This window comes from Bufo bufo, chromosome 1 (assembly GCF_905171765.1).
Source record: "Bufo bufo chromosome 1, aBufBuf1.1, whole genome shotgun sequence".
Lineage (NCBI taxonomy): Eukaryota > Metazoa > Chordata > Amphibia > Anura > Bufonidae > Bufo > Bufo bufo.
The window spans coordinates 223,224,850-223,247,420 of NC_053389.1; the positions used below are offsets into that span (position 1 = coordinate 223,224,850).

General features: G+C 44.3%; 1 protein-coding gene across 2 annotated transcripts in view; it reads right to left on the minus strand.

Annotated features, from left to right (window-relative positions):
- Positions 1-5,096: 5,096 nt before the first annotated feature.
- ITPR2 (inositol 1,4,5-trisphosphate receptor type 2) overlaps positions 5,097-22,571 on the minus strand; it is a 347,585-nt gene continuing 330,110 nt past the window's right edge. The window contains exons 55-58 of one of the 2 annotated variants that reach the window (XM_040435629.1): positions 21,910-22,070; positions 14,828-14,947; positions 8,453-8,494; positions 5,097-6,271 (exon numbers count right to left, since the gene is read on the minus strand). In XM_040435629.1, the coding sequence (XP_040291563.1) occupies positions 6,185-6,271; positions 8,453-8,494; positions 14,828-14,947; positions 21,910-22,070 (410 nt within the window). In that variant the 3' untranslated portion in view covers positions 5,097-6,184. Of the gene's footprint in view, positions 6,272-8,452; positions 8,495-11,429; positions 12,605-14,785; positions 14,948-21,909; positions 22,071-22,571 lie in introns of those variants that run through there. The other variant, XM_040435619.1, reaches the window with a different exon arrangement.

A 22,571-nucleotide genomic window follows, 5' to 3' on the forward strand; every position in this document is an offset into this window, starting at 1 on the left:
TTAGATCCCTACCGTTCTGCTCCTCTGAGTCTCAAAACTGTTTATTGCTTTCTTTCTTTTTTCACTTATTTTCTTTTCGTATTATTTATTAATATACAATGCACTTGGAAAGTCTTCCGACCCTTTCACTTTTTTTTACATTTTGTTTTGTTGTGCTATAAATAAAAAAATAATCAAGTTTTTCCCCATTGTTCTGCACTCAATTTTCTAAATCTTTGCTAATTTATTGAAAAGGAAAAACTAAAATCTTGCACTGACGTAAGTGTTCAGACCCTTTACTAACCTTTGGCAGCGATTACCGCCTCCAGACTTCTTGGGTATAGACACCTGGATTTGGGGATTTTCTACCTTTCTTCTCAAGCTCCGTCAGGTTGGATGGGGACAGTCGGTGGACCACCATTTTCAAGGCTCTCTGGAGATGTTTGAATTGGGTTCATGTTAGGGCTTTGGCTGGGTCACTTGAAAACCCTAAACCACTCCTGAGTTGTCTTGACCGTGTGTTTAGGGTCAATGGCCTGGACTTATCATGCCTTCACTTCAGAATTCTGGCTTCAAATATTTGCAAAATTAGGCTCCATTCAGATGTCCGTAGTGCATTGCGGATCCGCAATACACTCGGCCAGCACCCCTATAGAGATGCCTATTCTTGTCCGCAATTGCGGACAAGAATAGGACATGCTCTATTTTCTTGAGGAGCTGCGGACCGGAAGATCGGGGTCGCGCTCCGGAAATCCGGATGCGGAGAGCACATAGTGTGCTCTCCGCATCCATTCCGTCCCCATAGAGAATGAATGGGTCCGTACAATTGCGGAACGGATGCGGACCACACTTGCGGACGTGTGAACGGAGACTGCGGCTTTCGCGACTTTTTGGTCTCCCTTGCATAAAAATTTGGTGTTTTTACACCACTCACTCCAGTTTTGAAATATGGGTGGGAAAATGGTTGGGTTGGCTCTGTTAATGAGGCTCACTCCAGACTTATCACTGAGACTTTTTCTTAAAAAGTCACAAGAAATGTCACAATCTCACTCCAGGGGGAGGGTGGAGTAGGAAAACTGGAGTAGCTTTTCTAGATAAAAGTGTTAGGTTTAAGTATAATGCCTCATTCACACGTCAGTGTTTGGTCAGTGAGTTCCATCAGTGATTTTTGAGCCAAAACCAGGTGTGGGTCTAAACACAGATCTGCACCTGTTCTGTCTCTTATACCTTATGTCCGTGGAGGCTCCACACCTGGTTTTGGCTCACAATCACTGATGGAAATCACTGACCAAAACACTGACGTGTGAATGAGGCTTAAGACAAATGTATCAAACATAAGACATTTGATCAATGTGGCATAAAGTACTCCAACGTGGATTCAAACAAAACTGACTTTAAATATAACCCTTATGATAAATTCCCCCCCATTGTCTTGTTGGAAGGTAACCCTAAGGCCCAGTCTGAGCTACAGAGCACTCTGTATCAGGATCCCTGTACTGAAGACATGTTGAGAATTATATGGGGGATCATTCAATATGCTTTATTTGCTCCTCTGCAAAGGTGGGGACTGGGGGTTCCAGCCTTAATAAGATATGAAATGTGCCTTATAGACCAGAACAGACACCATCTGCCCCACAACAATGGCTTAAAATGAGCCTTCTTATTCCCCCAAAAATTCTCTTAAAGCACTACTAGCAGCCTACTCTTTTATATGTCTTCGCCACAATTTTCCCCTAGATGCCATGCATACGACTGTCTCCAATCTGATAACATTTTTGTCCCCAAAGCTTCTGAAATCCTAATATTAGCTTAAATCTGTCACATACCTGATTTCAACTCCACATTCTAAGAGGGGAAGGGGATGGGGACCAGAGAAAGCTGTTCTGTGATGGTGATTTATCAATATCTTCAGATGCGCCATCTTCTGCAAACCACTGGTCCGCTCAATCCCCCTTTTCAGAGTCAACCCTTTAGAGAACTTTTTACTGTGGGCATGCCACGCATTCTAGAGGGCCGAGGTCACACTTCAGTTATTTGGCCAGTTGTTTCCATTAGTTGTTGTGGTTGTGAGCCAAAACCAGGTAAGGTGTAATGTAAAGATTTCCTCCTGTCCTGTGTTTTTGCCCCTCACATGGTTTTGGCTCACAATAAGGGTCCATTCACACGTCCGTGGTGTGTTGCGGACCCACAAATTGCAGATCCGCAACACACCCGGCCGGCACCCGCTATAGTAATGCCTATTCTTCTCCGCAGCTGCGGACAAGAATAGGACATGTTCTATCTTTTGCAGAGCTGCGGACCGGAAGTTCGGGGCCGAAACCCGCAAGGTTCGGGGTCGCGCTCCACAAATGCGGAAGCGGAGAGCACATAGTGTGCTCTCCGCTTCACGTCTGGGCCCATAGAGAATGAATGGGTCCGCACCCGTTCCGCAAAATTGCGGAACGGGTGCGGACCCTTTTGCGGACGTGTGAATGGACCCTAACTGATGGAAATCACTGACTAAATAACTGAAGTGCGAACTAGGCCTTACCTGTCCATATGCTCTTCCTTATCTGACGCTAAGCCTGGTCCTGTTTTAAAATGGGAGGAAGAACTAGGAATCACCTGCTCTACAGACAAATGGCAGGAGGCCTTCCTTTGGGCTATGTCTAGCTCAAACTGCATGAACCATGCAGAAGAAAACTAAGATTCGGCGTAGATGATATCTAACTCCTGTTAAACTAGCTCATATAATCCTGGAATATGACTCTTCTGGCTAGTGAGAGAGAGAGGGGAACATTAGGCCACATGTGGTGACATTGCCCCTTTCTTCTTCCCTTCTAAGGCAGTGTGTTTGCACTCTTATCTCACATTCTGAAGATTCAGCTTTCTCCCTCACAGTGTAAGGGCTCTTTCACACTTGCGTTGTCCGGATCCGGCATGTACTCCACTTGCCGGAATTACACTCTGGATCCGGAAAAACGCAAGTGTACTGAAAGCATTTGAAGACGGAACCGTCTCTCCAAGGCACGTCTCCCCAATTACTTAGTCTGGTGGGGTGACCAGCTTCAGGAAGAGTCCTGGTTATTCCAGACTCCTTCCATTTAACAATAATGGAAACCACTGTGCTGCTGGGATCTTTAAGTGCAGCAGAAATGTTTTATACCCTCTTCCAGATCTGTGCCTCCATACAAACCTGTCTCTGAGCTCTACAGGCAGTTCTTTCCTCCGCATTGCTTGGTTTTTGCTCCGATATGCATTGTCAGCTGTGAGACTTTATATAGGTATGTCTTTCCATGTCATGCCCAACCAACTGAACTTACAACAGGTGGAGGCCAACCAAGGTGTAGAAACATCTCAAACATGATCAAGAGAAAACAGAATTTTAGAAATGTTTGAAAATGTACTAAAAAGGAATAACTAACATTTCTCATGGATTCATTTTGCTATGACACTTGGAATTTAGCTCTAGTGGCTAGAGCTAAATTCCAAGTGTCATAGCAAAATTAATCCATGAGAAATGTTAGTTATTCCTTTTTAGTACATTTTCAAACATTTCTAAAATTCTGTTTTCACTTTCCCATTATGGTGTATTGAGTGCAGATTGATGGGGGAAACTTAGGAAGAAAAGAAAATTTGAAAAAAAGTGAAAGGGTCTGAAGACTTGCTGAATGCCCTGTACATACAGATTAAATAATGCACCCATTCTCCACAAACATTTGTGTAGGTCATCTGGATGGATATTTTGGCAGTCCGACCAGTCACATGTCATAGGATCACATGACATCGACTATTACTTCTGTAGCAGTTGCCTGCAGTTTCTGGATATATACAGTAGAAATCTGCCTGTAACGGACCGTTTCAGCAGACAAGGGGTTAAAATCCGTTTAGGCGATATGCCCACTGCCCATCAGTCGGAACCCAGCTGGAATTCTTTCAGCTGTTAAATGGGTTGTCCCACAAAAAATAGTCCACATTTTTCAAACTAGCACCTGGATATGAATACTTTTGTAGCTGCATGCCAGGGAACTATTAAATAAAATGGATCTATATAACGCCACCTGCTGTTTGTTCTTATCCTCATCTCTCTGTCCACCTCACTGCCATGGATACATGTGTTCAGTTCCAACCTTAAACTGACACCAGCCATATCTGTTAGGAGCTGTGAGGGTTACAGAAAGATGGCTACAGCACGAAGGACACATCCCCTGAGAAAGGACACGCCGTAGGAGCCGTGATAGGGAGAGAGCTGCAGAAGAAAGGAGATGCCCCCTGAGCTGCCAGGTTGAAATAAGAACAATTCATCGGAGCAGTGAATGTGGAGATCTCTGGATCCAGGTGAGATACGGGTCTAGCTTGGTCAGAAAGAAATCATCATGCACTGGTTTGGATTTTTTACATGAATGTATATACATACTTTTCTACTCTACTCTCCAATGTAAAGGAGATTTACCCTGTCCCCATCAGAACAGTCTTGCAAATTCTGGTTTCATGCCTGGCTTCCATTTTGTAGTTCTACTACCTCCCCATTGGGTTCTATGGTCAGTTCAGTAGCACCTCAGGCAGTCCAGGATTGGTGGCTGCAGCAGGAATGCCACAATGCAACTGTATTACCGCCAAACCATGATCACCATCCCAACACTGGGAACCTCCACTGACATTTCCATCCATACGTGTCACTTACCACACTTAATACAGACCGAAGATATTATCATCACCAGTCCTACCTGATCATGTTCTAAAGCTCCCCAGCAGTTCGCTGATCACCGCCCAGGTCTATTACATTCTTTTTATTGCGGTAGTCTTCACCCCCGACTGACCGATGTACAGAATTCTTTAAAAGTCATAAAACATGATAAAATCCACAATATGTGATGATTTAAAAGGGTTCATTCAGTTTTATGACAATGAAGATTAATCCCTGTACAGTAAACATTCTGCAAATTTCCAATAGATATCATTTATAATCAATTCTTCATCAAGTTCAAGATCGCTGCTTGCTGCCAGTGACTGGAAACAATCTTATTTATATCAAGACCTGTAAAGACCAAATATTTCTTACAGCCAATGGTTTGTTGCAGTTGTATCCAGTGTAAGCAATCCTCTGTGAGGTAAAGTGAGGATCTCTACGCTGTCCTAATAGTTTGTTACAATGTATCAGTCTGAAGCCCAAGCTATTCACCTCACAGGGGATTGTTCAGACTTATACATTACAACAAACAGCAGCCTAAGGTGCGTTTACCGCGGAAGCAACACATACCACTGCTGTGGGTCTTCCAACAATCAGGAGGGTGAACAAGCAGTGTTGAGATTTGATAGGTCAGGCTGCTGGATTCAAGCAAGAATCTTCACATTCACTGTTTGAGGCACTGAAACACAAAGTTGTCAAAATTTTCATTACCTTTCATTATCCTCTGGATAGGTCATCAATTTGAGGTCAGCAGGGGTCTGACTCCCGGCACCCCCGCCAATCAGCTGCTCGAGGAGGCCGCAGTGCTCTCATAAGCGCCTCCTCGCAGCTTACCAATTACAGCGCCGTACGTTGTATAGTGGCTGTGCTTGGTATTGCAGCTCAGCCCAATTCAGTTGAATGGGACTGAGCTGCTCCTAGGCCATGTGACTGACAAAGGTGATGACGTCACATGGCGTAGGAAGACGCCTAAGCGATTACGGAGCGCTGCAGCCTCACCGTACAGCTGACCCGATGACCTATCCTATTTGTAAATCTTGGAAACCCCTTTAAGCTTCAATTACATAAAACTGGTGAACCTTTAAGCCAGCATTAAAATGACTCCCTGTATTGTAATGAGATGTCCACGTGAACTGGATGAGCTCAGATTTTAGTCACCTTGAGTTAGCGAAGAAATAAAAAAGCAAGAATTGTACAAATTCCACCAATAAGTCTCTATGAGAACATCCCTTGTTCATGTGTTAAAGGCACAGCTACACCTTGGGTTGTGCAGTCATGGCTTAGTACATATCCAGTTTTATGATTGCTGTCAGCAAGTCTCTGACAACTTAATATCCAACAAGTGCAAGCATGACGCAGCACAGCGATCCCTTGTACATCCGCAGACATGGTCTCCTATCAGGTCCACTGCTCTGCAGATCACTATGTGGCTCTGATCAGTCCACTCCGTATCTGCCCCATCATCCTTCTTCTCATACATGCCCCGAAAAAGCAACAGCATAGGGAAACGGAGATGCTGACATTTTATCCATAGCGTCAATGTGGAGAGAGATGATGGTTGACATGAGTGGAGTTTGAACCCAGAAATCCCAAACGCTGCTTGTTTTTCCTTTGTTCTGTCATCTGGATGAGAAAAATTCACAGATATGTAAAAACGTAAATACGTGAAATGAATTCAGAGCTATGACAGTGAAATTCCTTTAGGGTCCATTCACACGTCCGCAAAATGGGTCCGCATCCGTTCCGCAATTTTGCGGAACAGGTGCAGACCCATTCATTTTCAATGGGGCCGGAATGTGCTGTCCGCATCCGCATTTGTGGATCCGCACTTCCGTTCCGCAAAAAAATAGAACATGTCCTATTCTTGTCCGCAATTGCGGACAAGAAAAGGCATTTTCTATGAGAGTGTCGGCAATGTGCAGTCCGCAAAATGAGGAATGCACATTTATGGTGTCCGTGTTTTGCGGATCCGCAAAACACATACGGACGTGTGAATGGACCCTTAATCTGACATTTGATAATCCAGAAGAGGGCACATTTCTATGATCGTCCCATAATCCAGAATATTTGATCCACAAAGGAGCTGCTGCAGGAGAAATGTAGCATAACAGATCTGTCAGAATGGACAGCATGTACTTACTTAGCGGCTACGGCTAATAGGTAAGTGGGTCCCAAGCATTACAGCCCCCCCTATGATGCTCAAATGCCCTATCAGGTCTGTCTTCATGAGACATCCCCTATAACTTCTACATGAGGTGGTGGGGCAGAATGGAGATAGGCTCTCTCATCTCGAGATCAGTGTCCTAGACCCCATGTTTACCCCCTCTTTATAATATACTTGTCCAGTGTTTTTGCCATTATGCCCTCTTTTGTGACACCGCAGAAGATATAACCCACAGGTAACCGCAGGAGGATGGGGGTTACAAGGACTGAGCACATTGCATACAACTAATTAGTTTTCTCCAGAGAGCCGAGCAAGAGGCACTTGATTATCAGTGTGGGCACTGGGAGACGGATAGCTTAAGAGCTTCTTCTCCTCACAAGGTCAGGCCACTGAATAAGATCAGATGTATGTGAGCAGCCTCTGTGCATCCTATAACCGTAGTCAGTAAGTTGAGTGGATGGGCAGATTTAGTCAACATGTTCTGGTTAAAGCTATCAGAGATAGCCTTACTTCAGAAAATTACATTTATTATGTAGAGAAAGTTACGTAATACAAGCCACTTACTAATGTGTTGTGATGGTCCATATTGCCTCCCTTGCTGGCTGGATTCATTTTTCCATCACATTATACACTGTTTGTTTCCATGGTTACGACCACCCTGTAAATCCATCAGTGGTGGCCACGCTTGCACACTATAGGAAAAAAGTACAGGCCTCTCTGGTGGTGTGCGAATACGACCACCGATGCTGGATTGCAGGGTGGTCGTAACTATGGAAACAAGCAGTGTATAATGTGATGGAAAAATGAATCAAGCCAGCAAAGGAGGCAATATGGACAATCACAATACATTAGTAAGTGCCTTGTAGTAACTTTCTCTACATGATTAATGTCATTTGATGAAGTGAGACAACCCCTTTAACCCTGTATTGCTGCCCCACAGTGCACCGAGGTCACATAGATCTCTATTCTTCTGTCACATATCCCTCCTTGCCTTCTCTGTTTTGTATGCTGAAACTAGAGGACTTCTTAAAGACTCTTCTAATTGTTTGCAAGGAAGGATCTAAAATAAGTCTGTGCAGCATAGGGAGAACTTCATGTTCGTACATATACTGAAATAGTGATCACCAGGAACTAAGGCAGGTGGTTCCTAGACAACCTGAGCTAACAGTCGTAGATTACCCTAAGGGTCCATTCACACGTCCGTGTGTGTTTTGCGGATTCATGGATCGCCGGCACTTAATAGAAAATGCCTTTTCTTGTCCGCAATTGCGGACAAGGGGTGGGCATCACCCAAGTGCAAGGGGTGGGCATCACCCAAGGATTCAAAGAGAAAACCTAGATTTAACGGTGTATCAGTTGTGACTTACATGTTCTTTTATTAAATGATAACAATTAGCACCTCCTCGTAGTCCAGCAGCAGTCAGTGATTTCCATCAGTGATTATGAGGGCAAAACCAAGTGTGGGTCAAAAATACAGAACAAGTGCAAATCTTTCCATTGTATCTTATGTGCAGCCTCCACTCCTTGTTTTGGCTCACAATCACGGATGGAAATCACTGATCAAACACTGACCGTGTGAAAGCGGCCTTATCCTTTAAATCTATGGAAGGGGCCCAGGCGCCTCCCTCCTCATCACCCACCTGCTCTTTGAGTTCGGCTAGCTGTCCAGACAGCAGCTTCACCAGGCTCATCGTAGATTCCAGTTTTTCTTGCAAATTCCTGATTTCATTCTGCTCATTTTCATATTCCACAGCTGCGGACAAGAATAGGACATGTTCTATCTTTTGCAGAGCTGCGGACCGGAAGTTCGGGGCCGAAACCCGCAAGGTTCGGGGTCGCGCTCCACAAATGCGGAAGCGGAGAGCACATAGTGTGCTCTCCGCTTCACGTCTGGGCCCATAGAGAATGAATGGGTCCGCACCCGTTCCGCAAAATTGCGGAACGGGTGCGGACCCTTTTGCGGACGTGTGAATGGACCCTAACTGATGGAAATCACTGACTAAATAACTGAAGTGCGAACTAGGCCTTACCTGTCCATATGCTCTTCCTTATCTGACGCTAAGCCTGGTCCTGTTTTAAAATGGGAGGAAGAACTAGGAATCACCTGCTCTACAGACAAATGGCAGGAGGCCTTCCTTTGGGCTATGTCTAGCTCAAACTGCATGAACCATGCAGAAGAAAACTAAGATTCGGCGTAGATGATATCTAACTCCTGTTAAACTAGCTCATATAATCCTGGAATATGACTCTTCTGGCTAGTGAGAGAGAGAGGGGAACATTAGGCCACATGTGGTGACATTGCCCCTTTCTTCTTCCCTTCTAAGGCAGTGTGTTTGCACTCTTATCTCACATTCTGAAGATTCAGCTTTCTCCCTCACAGTGTAAGGGCTCTTTCACACTTGCGTTGTCCGGATCCGGCATGTACTCCACTTGCCGGAATTACACTCTGGATCCGGAAAAACGCAAGTGTACTGAAAGCATTTGAAGACGGAACCGTCTCTCCAAGGCACGTCTCCCCAATTACTTAGTCTGGTGGGGTGACCAGCTTCAGGAAGAGTCCTGGTTATTCCAGACTCCTTCCATTTAACAATAATGGAAACCACTGTGCTGCTGGGATCTTTAAGTGCAGCAGAAATGTTTTATACCCTCTTCCAGATCTGTGCCTCCATACAAACCTGTCTCTGAGCTCTACAGGCAGTTCTTTCCTCCGCATTGCTTGGTTTTTGCTCCGATATGCATTGTCAGCTGTGAGACTTTATATAGGTATGTCTTTCCATGTCATGCCCAACCAACTGAACTTACAACAGGTGGAGGCCAACCAAGGTGTAGAAACATCTCAAACATGATCAAGAGAAAACAGAATTTTAGAAATGTTTGAAAATGTACTAAAAAGGAATAACTAACATTTCTCATGGATTCATTTTGCTATGACACTTGGAATTTAGCTCTAGTGGCTAGAGCTAAATTCCAAGTGTCATAGCAAAATTAATCCATGAGAAATGTTAGTTATTCCTTTTTAGTACATTTTCAAACATTTCTAAAATTCTGTTTTCACTTTCCCATTATGGTGTATTGAGTGCAGATTGATGGGGGAAACTTAGGAAGAAAAGAAAATTTGAAAAAAAGTGAAAGGGTCTGAAGACTTGCTGAATGCCCTGTACATACAGATTAAATAATGCACCCATTCTCCACAAACATTTGTGTAGGTCATCTGGATGGATATTTTGGCAGTCCGACCAGTCACATGTCATAGGATCACATGACATCGACTATTACTTCTGTAGCAGTTGCCTGCAGTTTCTGGATATATACAGTAGAAATCTGCCTGTAACGGACCGTTTCAGCAGACAAGGGGTTAAAATCCGTTTAGGCGATATGCCCACTGCCCATCAGTCGGAACCCAGCTGGAATTCTTTCAGCTGTTAAATGGGTTGTCCCACAAAAAATAGTCCACATTTTTCAAACTAGCACCTGGATATGAATACTTTTGTAGCTGCATGCCAGGGAACTATTAAATAAAATGGATCTATATAACGCCACCTGCTGTTTGTTCTTATCCTCATCTCTCTGTCCACCTCACTGCCATGGATACATGTGTTCAGTTCCAACCTTAAACTGACACCAGCCATATCTGTTAGGAGCTGTGAGGGTTACAGAAAGATGGCTACAGCACGAAGGACACATCCCCTGAGAAAGGACACGCCGTAGGAGCCGTGATAGGGAGAGAGCTGCAGAAGAAAGGAGATGCCCCCTGAGCTGCCAGGTTGAAATAAGAACAATTCATCGGAGCAGTGAATGTGGAGATCTCTGGATCCAGGTGAGATACGGGTCTAGCTTGGTCAGAAAGAAATCATCATGCACTGGTTTGGATTTTTTACATGAATGTATATACATACTTTTCTACTCTACTCTCCAATGTAAAGGAGATTTACCCTGTCCCCATCAGAACAGTCTTGCAAATTCTGGTTTCATGCCTGGCTTCCATTTTGTAGTTCTACTACCTCCCCATTGGGTTCTATGGTCAGTTCAGTAGCACCTCAGGCAGTCCAGGATTGGTGGCTGCAGCAGGAATGCCACAATGCAACTGTATTACCGCCAAACCATGATCACCATCCCAACACTGGGAACCTCCACTGACATTTCCATCCATACGTGTCACTTACCACACTTAATACAGACCGAAGATATTATCATCACCAGTCCTACCTGATCATGTTCTAAAGCTCCCCAGCAGTTCGCTGATCACCGCCCAGGTCTATTACATTCTTTTTATTGCGGTAGTCTTCACCCCCGACTGACCGATGTACAGAATTCTTTAAAAGTCATAAAACATGATAAAATCCACAATATGTGATGATTTAAAAGGGTTCATTCAGTTTTATGACAATGAAGATTAATCCCTGTACAGTAAACATTCTGCAAATTTCCAATAGATATCATTTATAATCAATTCTTCATCAAGTTCAAGATCGCTGCTTGCTGCCAGTGACTGGAAACAATCTTATTTATATCAAGACCTGTAAAGACCAAATATTTCTTACAGCCAATGGTTTGTTGCAGTTGTATCCAGTGTAAGCAATCCTCTGTGAGGTAAAGTGAGGATCTCTACGCTGTCCTAATAGTTTGTTACAATGTATCAGTCTGAAGCCCAAGCTATTCACCTCACAGGGGATTGTTCAGACTTATACATTACAACAAACAGCAGCCTAAGGTGCGTTTACCGCGGAAGCAACACATACCACTGCTGTGGGTCTTCCAACAATCAGGAGGGTGAACAAGCAGTGTTGAGATTTGATAGGTCAGGCTGCTGGATTCAAGCAAGAATCTTCACATTCACTGTTTGAGGCACTGAAACACAAAGTTGTCAAAATTTTCATTACCTTTCATTATCCTCTGGATAGGTCATCAATTTGAGGTCAGCAGGGGTCTGACTCCCGGCACCCCCGCCAATCAGCTGCTCGAGGAGGCCGCAGTGCTCTCATAAGCGCCTCCTCGCAGCTTACCAATTACAGCGCCGTACGTTGTATAGTGGCTGTGCTTGGTATTGCAGCTCAGCCCAATTCAGTTGAATGGGACTGAGCTGCTCCTAGGCCATGTGACTGACAAAGGTGATGACGTCACATGGCGTAGGAAGACGCCTAAGCGATTACGGAGCGCTGCAGCCTCACCGTACAGCTGACCCGATGACCTATCCTATTTGTAAATCTTGGAAACCCCTTTAAGCTTCAATTACATAAAACTGGTGAACCTTTAAGCCAGCATTAAAATGACTCCCTGTATTGTAATGAGATGTCCACGTGAACTGGATGAGCTCAGATTTTAGTCACCTTGAGTTAGCGAAGAAATAAAAAAGCAAGAATTGTACAAATTCCACCAATAAGTCTCTATGAGAACATCCCTTGTTCATGTGTTAAAGGCACAGCTACACCTTGGGTTGTGCAGTCATGGCTTAGTACATATCCAGTTTTATGATTGCTGTCAGCAAGTCTCTGACAACTTAATATCCAACAAGTGCAAGCATGACGCAGCACAGCGATCCCTTGTACATCCGCAGACATGGTCTCCTATCAGGTCCACTGCTCTGCAGATCACTATGTGGCTCTGATCAGTCCACTCCGTATCTGCCCCATCATCCTTCTTCTCATACATGCCCCGAAAAAGCAACAGCATAGGGAAACGGAGATGCTGACATTTTATCCATAGCGTCAATGTGGAGAGAGATGATGGTTGACATGAGTGGAGTTTGAACCCAGAAATCCCAAACGCTGCTTGTTTTTCCTTTGTTCTGTCATCTGGATGAGAAAAATTCACAGATATGTAAAAACGTAAATACGTGAAATGAATTCAGAGCTATGACAGTGAAATTCCTTTAGGGTCCATTCACACGTCCGCAAAATGGGTCCGCATCCGTTCCGCAATTTTGCGGAACAGGTGCAGACCCATTCATTTTCAATGGGGCCGGAATGTGCTGTCCGCATCCGCATTTGTGGATCCGCACTTCCGTTCCGCAAAAAAATAGAACATGTCCTATTCTTGTCCGCAATTGCGGACAAGAAAAGGCATTTTCTATGAGAGTGTCGGCAATGTGCAGTCCGCAAAATGAGGAATGCACATTTATGGTGTCCGTGTTTTGCGGATCCGCAAAACACATACGGACGTGTGAATGGACCCTTAATCTGACATTTGATAATCCAGAAGAGGGCACATTTCTATGATCGTCCCATAATCCAGAATATTTGATCCACAAAGGAGCTGCTGCAGGAGAAATGTAGCATAACAGATCTGTCAGAATGGACAGCATGTACTTACTTAGCGGCTACGGCTAATAGGTAAGTGGGTCCCAAGCATTACAGCCCCCCCTATGATGCTCAAATGCCCTATCAGGTCTGTCTTCATGAGACATCCCCTATAACTTCTACATGAGGTGGTGGGGCAGAATGGAGATAGGCTCTCTCATCTCGAGATCAGTGTCCTAGACCCCATGTTTACCCCCTCTTTATAATATACTTGTCCAGTGTTTTTGCCATTATGCCCTCTTTTGTGACACCGCAGAAGATATAACCCACAGGTAACCGCAGGAGGATGGGGGTTACAAGGACTGAGCACATTGCATACAACTAATTAGTTTTCTCCAGAGAGCCGAGCAAGAGGCACTTGATTATCAGTGTGGGCACTGGGAGACGGATAGCTTAAGAGCTTCTTCTCCTCACAAGGTCAGGCCACTGAATAAGATCAGATGTATGTGAGCAGCCTCTGTGCATCCTATAACCGTAGTCAGTAAGTTGAGTGGATGGGCAGATTTAGTCAACATGTTCTGGTTAAAGCTATCAGAGATAGCCTTACTTCAGAAAATTACATTTATTATGTAGAGAAAGTTACGTAATACAAGCCACTTACTAATGTGTTGTGATGGTCCATATTGCCTCCCTTGCTGGCTGGATTCATTTTTCCATCACATTATACACTGTTTGTTTCCATGGTTACGACCACCCTGTAAATCCATCAGTGGTGGCCACGCTTGCACACTATAGGAAAAAAGTACAGGCCTCTCTGGTGGTGTGCGAATACGACCACCGATGCTGGATTGCAGGGTGGTCGTAACTATGGAAACAAGCAGTGTATAATGTGATGGAAAAATGAATCAAGCCAGCAAAGGAGGCAATATGGACAATCACAATACATTAGTAAGTGCCTTGTAGTAACTTTCTCTACATGATTAATGTCATTTGATGAAGTGAGACAACCCCTTTAACCCTGTATTGCTGCCCCACAGTGCACCGAGGTCACATAGATCTCTATTCTTCTGTCACATATCCCTCCTTGCCTTCTCTGTTTTGTATGCTGAAACTAGAGGACTTCTTAAAGACTCTTCTAATTGTTTGCAAGGAAGGATCTAAAATAAGTCTGTGCAGCATAGGGAGAACTTCATGTTCGTACATATACTGAAATAGTGATCACCAGGAACTAAGGCAGGTGGTTCCTAGACAACCTGAGCTAACAGTCGTAGATTACCCTAAGGGTCCATTCACACGTCCGTGTGTGTTTTGCGGATTCATGGATCGCCGGCACTTAATAGAAAATGCCTTTTCTTGTCCGCAATTGCGGACAAGGGGTGGGCATCACCCAAGTGCAAGGGGTGGGCATCACCCAAGGATTCAAAGAGAAAACCTAGATTTAACGGTGTATCAGTTGTGACTTACATGTTCTTTTATTAAATGATAACAATTAGCACCTCCTCGTAGTCCAGCAGCAGTCAGTGATTTCCATCAGTGATTATGAGGGCAAAACCAAGTGTGGGTCAAAAATACAGAACAAGTGCAAATCTTTCCATTGTATCTTATGTGCAGCCTCCACTCCTTGTTTTGGCTCACAATCACGGATGGAAATCACTGATCAAACACTGACCGTGTGAAAGCGGCCTTATCCTTTAAATCTATGGAAGGGGCCCAGGCGCCTCCCTCCTCATCACCCACCTGCTCTTTGAGTTCGGCTAGCTGTCCAGACAGCAGCTTCACCAGGCTCATCGTAGATTCCAGTTTTTCTTGCAAATTCCTGATTTCATTCTGCTCATTTTCACCCTCACTACTGACAAGAGACATGGCGCGCATCCGAGGGAACCAGTCCAAGTTTTTTTCCTGGAAAAGAGCAAAGAGAAAATTTATCACAGTGCATATTCCACAACGAGGACATGTACTCATAACTTCCATCACTGGGGCATCCAAATAACCACACTCGTGAAAAAAGGAGCGTTGGGATGGTAAGTACCATTCCTGTTGCCAACCGTAGCCCATCTGCTGGTGAAAAACAGTGCTGGCATGACATTACATTACACTACAAACCATTTGGGGTGCTGTGCTTGGTGAGCTTCGAGAAGGCAGCGGCACTCACAGCAGGTCTTCTCAAACAGCTGATCGATGGGGGTCCTAGGTGTTGCTCCCCCACTGATATACTGATGACCTATCCTGAGGATAAAACCCTTTTAAAGGGGTCGTCCAATATTTTACAAGTAATGGCCTATCCTCGGGATAGGCCATCAACATCTAATTGGTGACAGTCTCACACCTCACTCCCCTGCGGATTAGAAGAGCAGTAGCTCCAGCGCCTGAAGTTGGTGCCAGGAATATACATTGCGGTAGCCAGCTCTGTCCATTGCACAATGAATGGAGCTGTGTTGTCCCAGCAGAATTGCTGATCAGTGGAGGTGAGGGGTGTCAGACCTAAGATGATCAGACAGTAATGGTCCATCCTGAAGATAGGCAATCACTTGGAAAATCTTGGACAATGTCTTTAAGTAGAAACTATTTCAGATGCAAACTTTCAGCTAGTTACATAGTACAGGTAAACAAGTCTCATTAAGTTTAAAGGGAACCTGTCATCAACTTTATGCAGACCGTACTGAGGGCAGCATAAAGTAGTGACAGAAATGCTGATCTCAACGATGTGTCACTCATGAGCTAAAAGTAAGTGGTTGGTGAGAACCAACATCACAATAATTGCAGCACAGGCCTAGAAAAGAGTCCCGGCCACCTGAGAAGAGTCCTGGCTATTCATGAATTCCTGCTCTCCTCACCCACCTGCTGATGACTGACAGTCTTCTACCTAGTTCTCTCTTTCTCTCTAGGAGAGAACTGCCAGTCATCAGCAGATGGGCGGGAGAGCAGGAGATTATAATAACCAGGACTCTTCTCAGGTGGCCATGACTCTTTTCAAGGCCCAGTCTGCAATGATTATGATGCTGATTCTCACCAACCACTTACTTTTAGCTCATGAGTGACACATCGCTGAGATCAGCATTTCTGTCACTAATTTATACTGTCCTCAGTGAGGTCAGCATAAAGTTGATTACAGGTTCCCTTTAACCATGGGACTGGTAGGAATTGAAAATTAAGGGAAGGGGTGTATTTGGAAACGAAGTAATGTCACTCAGACGGTGTTCATTTTAGCTGCTTCTATTGCATGGGAATCTGCCATTTACCTCTTAGGAGCTCCACTGCTTATTCAAGCAGCAAAACCTTACATATAAAAAGAGACAGGCAGACAGCAATATAGACCCTGTATACTAATAAGCCCCTCTGTATGATCAGACATGTTGGCCTTGTAGCCCTGCCTGGTATCAAGCACGTCACATTACAAGTTGTGGCCTCGGCGACAATATGCTGTGACGAACGCTTGGCACAATAAGCCGTCGTTTATAGCACCGCAGCAGATGCTACTGATATAAATAGCTGAATTCAGCATCTTCAATTGAACAAACCAAATGTGAGAACATTCTGGAGATGACTGCAAAAGTTGCCAACCTGTTACTTGTATGGAGATTTCACTTTGACTTATGTAGACATCCATCTGCAGACAATCTTTATGGCAAAACAACAAAAGACTGGTACGGGGGGCACCGGCCTGATACCAGCCTACAGTATTCTTCAAGTTCTAAAGGGTGTATTCACTTATGATCACTGTATCGCAGTCTATACAGTACATACAATAACTTATCCTGTACTGATCTTGATGTACAGCCTGTATTATACTCCAGAACTGACTTTTCTATTCTGCTGGTGTAGGCACTGTCTACATATATTACTTAGGCCTCATGCACACGACCATGTTTTTTGTTTGCATTCAATCTGGATTTTCTGCAGGTTGGATGTGGACCTATTCAGTTCAACGGGGCCACATGTCTGTTCCGCAGCTCCGCAATAGAACATGTCCTATTCTTGTCCGTTTTACAGACATGCATAGGACTGGTCTATTGAGGGCAGGACGTTCCGTTCCGCAAAATGCAGAATGCACACAGCGGACCACAAAACAGGCTACAGCGGTGTGTATGAGCCCTTATCTTGTACGGATTCTGAGTTACATCCTGTATTATACTCCAGAGCTGCACTCACTATTCTGCTGGTGGAGTCACTGTGTACATACATTACATCAGGCATGCTCAACCTGCGGCCCTCCAGCTGTTGTAAAACGACAACTCCCACAATGGCCCGCTGTAGGCTGATAGCAGTAGGCTGTTCGGGCATGCTGGGAGTTGTAGTTTTGCAACAGCTGGAGGGCAGCAGGTTGAGCATGCCTGCATTACATTACTTATCCTGTGTTACATCCTGTATTATACTCCAGAGCTGCACTCGCTATTCTGCTGGTGCAGTAACTGTGTACATACATTATATTACTTATATTGTACTGATCTTGAGTTACATCCTGTATTATACTCCAGAGCAGCACTCACTATTTTGCTGGTGTAGTCACTGTGTACATACATTACATTACTTATCCTGTGTTACATCCTGTATTATACTTTGGAGCTGCACTCATTATTCTGCTGGTGGAGTCACTGTGTACATACATTACATTACTTATCCTGTACTGATCCTGAGTTACATCCTGTATTATACTGCAGAGCTGCACTCACTATTCTGCTGATGGAGTCTATACATACATGTAATACATTATTTATCCAGTACAGATCCTGTTAGAATAAAATGGGTTGCAGGACTCTGGCAAGCGCTGTACCCTTGTGGATGCATTATCCATATATTATAATTCCTACAGTACTTATCTTGTACTAAGCCTGACTTACGGCCAGAGTTGCATTCAGAATTCTCCTGGAAACAATCAGCAAGCATGTTGCCAGACACATCCTCTAATAAGCTTAGCTAAGCTCCTATAATACAGGCGTACATCAGATGACCAGAGCAAGCACTGTGCAGACACTGAAGAAGCAGGGAATGCTGGGAGAGTTCAGCTCTAAATCCTGAAGAATAGTGAACACAACTGTGGACTAATCATGGGCTAAACTGGGGGGGGGGGGTCATGTACTGTGAGAAATGACTCTTTTCCTTGGACAGTGAAAGGCCCTTGTACAACTCTGCTGTAACTCAGGATCAGTACAGGATAACCACATCCCCGTGATTTTTGTCAGCAGCACTGTTGTTATGGAGTCAAATCACCATCCACATCAATACCTACAGCCTACCTGGCAATGGGGATCTATGTGAGAACATCAATGTACTGGTGAGCCAAAGTACTCAAGGTCTCCATGACAACACTGCGTCTGACAAAATCAGAACGGGGCATGTTATCATTAGAATCTGTCAGTAGAGCAGCCTCATGCGCCAGGCCTATAATTTCAAGTTATTATATCTCAGGATATTATTAATCTATACTGACAGGGACACAACTCTAATGACAATTCTGGAGCATCTATTCTTATGACTATGTTCTGCCAATTCTTTATTATTGCTACTAGAAGTTATGAATAAATTGCTAGCAGTGTGCAATGAAGGTCCAGATGGGTGTTACCAGTTGGAGGCGTGTCCTTGCACAGTTTGACACTATCCATTCAGTGAAGCCAGTGTCAGACTGTGCAGGGGCACACCGCCAACTGGTAACACCCATCTGGACCTTTATTACAAACTGCTACTAATGTATTCAGAACTTCTAGCGGGAGTAATAAAGGCCTGGCACAACATAAATCCATAAGAATCAATGCTCCAGAATTGTAATTACATGTCCTTTGCCCCATCTAGGGGAGGTTACAGTCAGGTTAACAGATAAACAGCAGGTTTCGGTCTGCGGTGTATTCGTCATTGTCCTCAGTTCACGTGCAGCACACCAGATAACAATGTATGCTAAGGTTTATCAGCAGACAAGAATGAGGATTCGAGGTTCACCGCAATCTAAAGGGCCATAAAAGAAGCTCGTTTGTCAGCTGCCGTGCACGTTCGCCAATTATGGGAGATGTTCCGATGGCCGTTTATTACCAATAAGGTGCTGACCTCTGAGCTGAGGGATTTCCACAGGGCGTGTTAGAGTTTGTGAAATGGTCATATAATACCTAACCGTCCGACGTGTCCAACTCCCATTCTGTATTCTGTGTCATCCATCAATGCGGCAGCTGAAAGGTGAAATATGACAAGACTCTGGTTTCCAAGTGATTGTATTTTCCACCTCGCTTCTCCATAGCTCTGTACAATGATGTCTGCAAGTGGTATGTATTAAAGCAGGAGAAAACTTCTAAATGAAGGCCACTGTATGGCGTTCTAACATGGACCAGGCATAATATTAAAATCAACTGTCCAGTATTGTGTAGGTTCCCACAACAGCTCATCCCTCAGATGCTTGGCCGGATTGACATCTGGGGAATTTGGAGGCCAAGTCACCACTTTGAACTATTTGTCATGTACCACAAAACGTGGCAGGGCACTTTATCCTGCTGAGAGGTCCCTGCCATTCGGAAATACCGTTGCCATGAAATGGTGCACTTGGTCTGTAACAATCTTTAGTTAGGTGGCATGTTTCAAAGTAACATCCACAAACTGTAAATGTCAGGACCCAAGGTTTCTCAGCAGAACATGGCCCAGAGCATCAAACTGTTTCAACTAGCTCGCGCCAAATAGCCCAAGAATGCACTACCTCTACCCAGGTAAGTGTCCACATGATGTAAAAGAAAGTGTGATTCATTAGAGCAGGCCATCTTCTTCCACTGCGCTAAGGTCCAATTATGAAGCTTACGTGCCCTTTGTAGATGGAAGGGAGTCAACTGCAAGCAATGTAATTACAGCTCCTCCACCCCATTCACGCTGTGGTCTCCTCAGACAGTCGATCGGCAGGGGTGCTGGGAGTTGAGGATAGGTCATCAATATTGGAAACCAGACAACCCTTTTAACTTTCACAGCAATTCCATGAACCTGTTTGTTGATGATTCAGTGATTGAGCATCCTTGGACCACCTTTTGGTAGGTTACTCACCACTGTTTATCAGGAATACCCCACAAGACCTGCCATAATGGAGATAATCTGGCCATTTGTCTAGCAATCACAATTTGCCCCTTGTTATAGTATCTCAGATCCATCACACGACAAGAGCAGACTGTTGCAGTCTAAAAATGGTCAGAATCCTGCTCTGTAACTGGCCCTGTGCACGGTGAAGCAGAGAAAACTTCAACTTCTTCATATTCTAAGCAAAGGTTTCCCTGGACTCCAGATTTAGTTCTGTATGCTAACTAAACTTCTAACTGAGCAAACCCCTAGTATAGAACCTACAATGTAGATTCACAATTCCATATACTATTGTTATGGTTATGGTTATGGGCCACTCCCTCGCTCCTGGGCCCAATCAGCGTGCTCCTCCTCCTACCCGGCAGGGTGAGCCACTGCACCAGCCCTGCGCTTCCATGCAAGCCGAGGTCTGTTTCCTGCTGAGCACGTAGGACAAGCAAGCACTCCTGCTGGCTCCTAAAGGGCCAGCTCATATGCACCCTAATCATCTCCAGCCAATGGTTGCTCACCTTGGAGTACTTAAGGCACATTCCATCTGTTGGAAGGTGCCAGAGTAAACAGGTTCTTGCTCTATAGTTTCCTGCAAAAGTGTGCTGTTTCACGGTCATCTGCCCATGTACCTACTTCTGTCTGGTTTCCGGATTTGACACCTCTGCCTGATCTTTGTACTGACCCTGAGCTGTGAATACTAACCTCTGACTGTTTATCAGATTGCATGAACCCTGATTGCCCTGACCTAGGCCTGTCCCTGATAATGGCTTTGCCTGCTCCCTTGGTGCTCCTCACCGGTGTCTTTCGACTCCCGTGTGTCAGAAGTAATTTGAAGACAGATTACTCCAAAAGGTAGCAGCCTGGTAGTTCCCCTGCAGCGGAGTCCAGATCCCTGTAGAGTGGGTCAAGAGTGAAATCCAGGGGGGGCCGATTTAGACAACGGCCGTAGGAGTAGCCACAAGCCAAAGCTGTTCAAGTGAGACTCCAGATCCACATCCACTTCGTAACAATTATATACTTCCGACTTCTGAATTTTATAAAAATAGGAGAGGGCTGTGTCATCTACAGTTTATGTACTTGGGTGATCTCCAAAAACGAGTTACATCCAACCAAAACAGCAATTACATTATAAATTAGCAGCATAACAGAATAAATAGTAAAGTTATTAAAGCAAAATGTACTAATTGCAGATGGAGGAAAATTACCGACTGCAAAATCAACATTTTAATTTCTGGGAAATGGGTTCCGTTGGTGACATCAACATTTTTGGATGAGGGTTTAAAGTGCTGTTTAACATAACTGCGACAGAAACAAATTACTCATAATACGGCACAGGGTCGTATCAGACGTAAAATATAATTAAACTAAGAAGATCTGGCTTCTCATATGTCTCCCTCCTACACGCGGCAATTATAGAATCTGCAAGAAAAATACATTATCGCCTTATAAAATACTCAATCTGGGGCTGCATTTCCAGAAGTCCTTCTAAATTGGGTCAATACAATTGCCAAGAATAACTCTGTACGTGTAATTTCCCCGCATCGCGTTTTATCAGAATTTCACAAATGGAACTTTTATTCAGTTGGTTGGACATTTCCCTCTGACAACAAAGCTCAGAAGTTTCAATAAAGCGAATCAGCTCCTTGTCATGTAAATCTGCTCTCTATGCGCTGAATTCCAGCTGGGCTTGTGCTTATACACAGCAGCTAATCTGACCAGGCAGAGCTGCAGTGTAAAGCATGATGAGGTATAGTGAAGCAGAAGCAGCTTTCAGAGTACCTGTTACAACTGCAAAAAGTGTATTATAAAATTACATTTTGCACATTACTTACTGTAATCATTTTAGCCACAAAGCTTTCCGGGCCTGTATATTCCGTTGGGTCCTTCACTTTGACCAGGACAATAAAGTACAAATAATGCCACATGCAGTGTTCTGACATGATGTGCTCCTCAAATGACACCGTCTTATTGTCAAACTTGTCTCTCTCCAGACCTGCAAAAAATGAAAAGAGGAAAAGGGGGGTTGAGAAAGAGAGAAGAGTTGAATCAAAGAAAGAAGGATAGGGGGGGGGGGGGGGGGGGGGAGATAAAGGGGAAAAGAGAGAAGGGATAAAGAGAGAAAAAAAAAAAAAGTATGAGCAGAGAAAGAAGATGGGAGGCAAAGAGAGGGAAGGGAGGCATCATAAAGAAAAAGAGAAGTAAGAAAGGGTGAGAGAGCATGATCAAAGAGGGGAAAAGATGACAGAGAAAGGGGGAGTTTAAAGAGAAGGGGAGTAGATAAAAAAAGAAAAGGGTAGAGATGGAGAGAGAAAGATATGGAGAGAGTAGACAAGGAAGAAAGGAGAGATAGAGAGGTGGAGGGATGAGAAAATGAGAAATGGGAAGGGTTCAGAGAGAAAGAGGGAGGAGACAGAGAAAAGTGAGAAAATGAGAAAGGGGAGGATTGAGAGGAGGAGAAAAATCAAGGGGAGTAGACAGAGAGAGGGAGAAAATG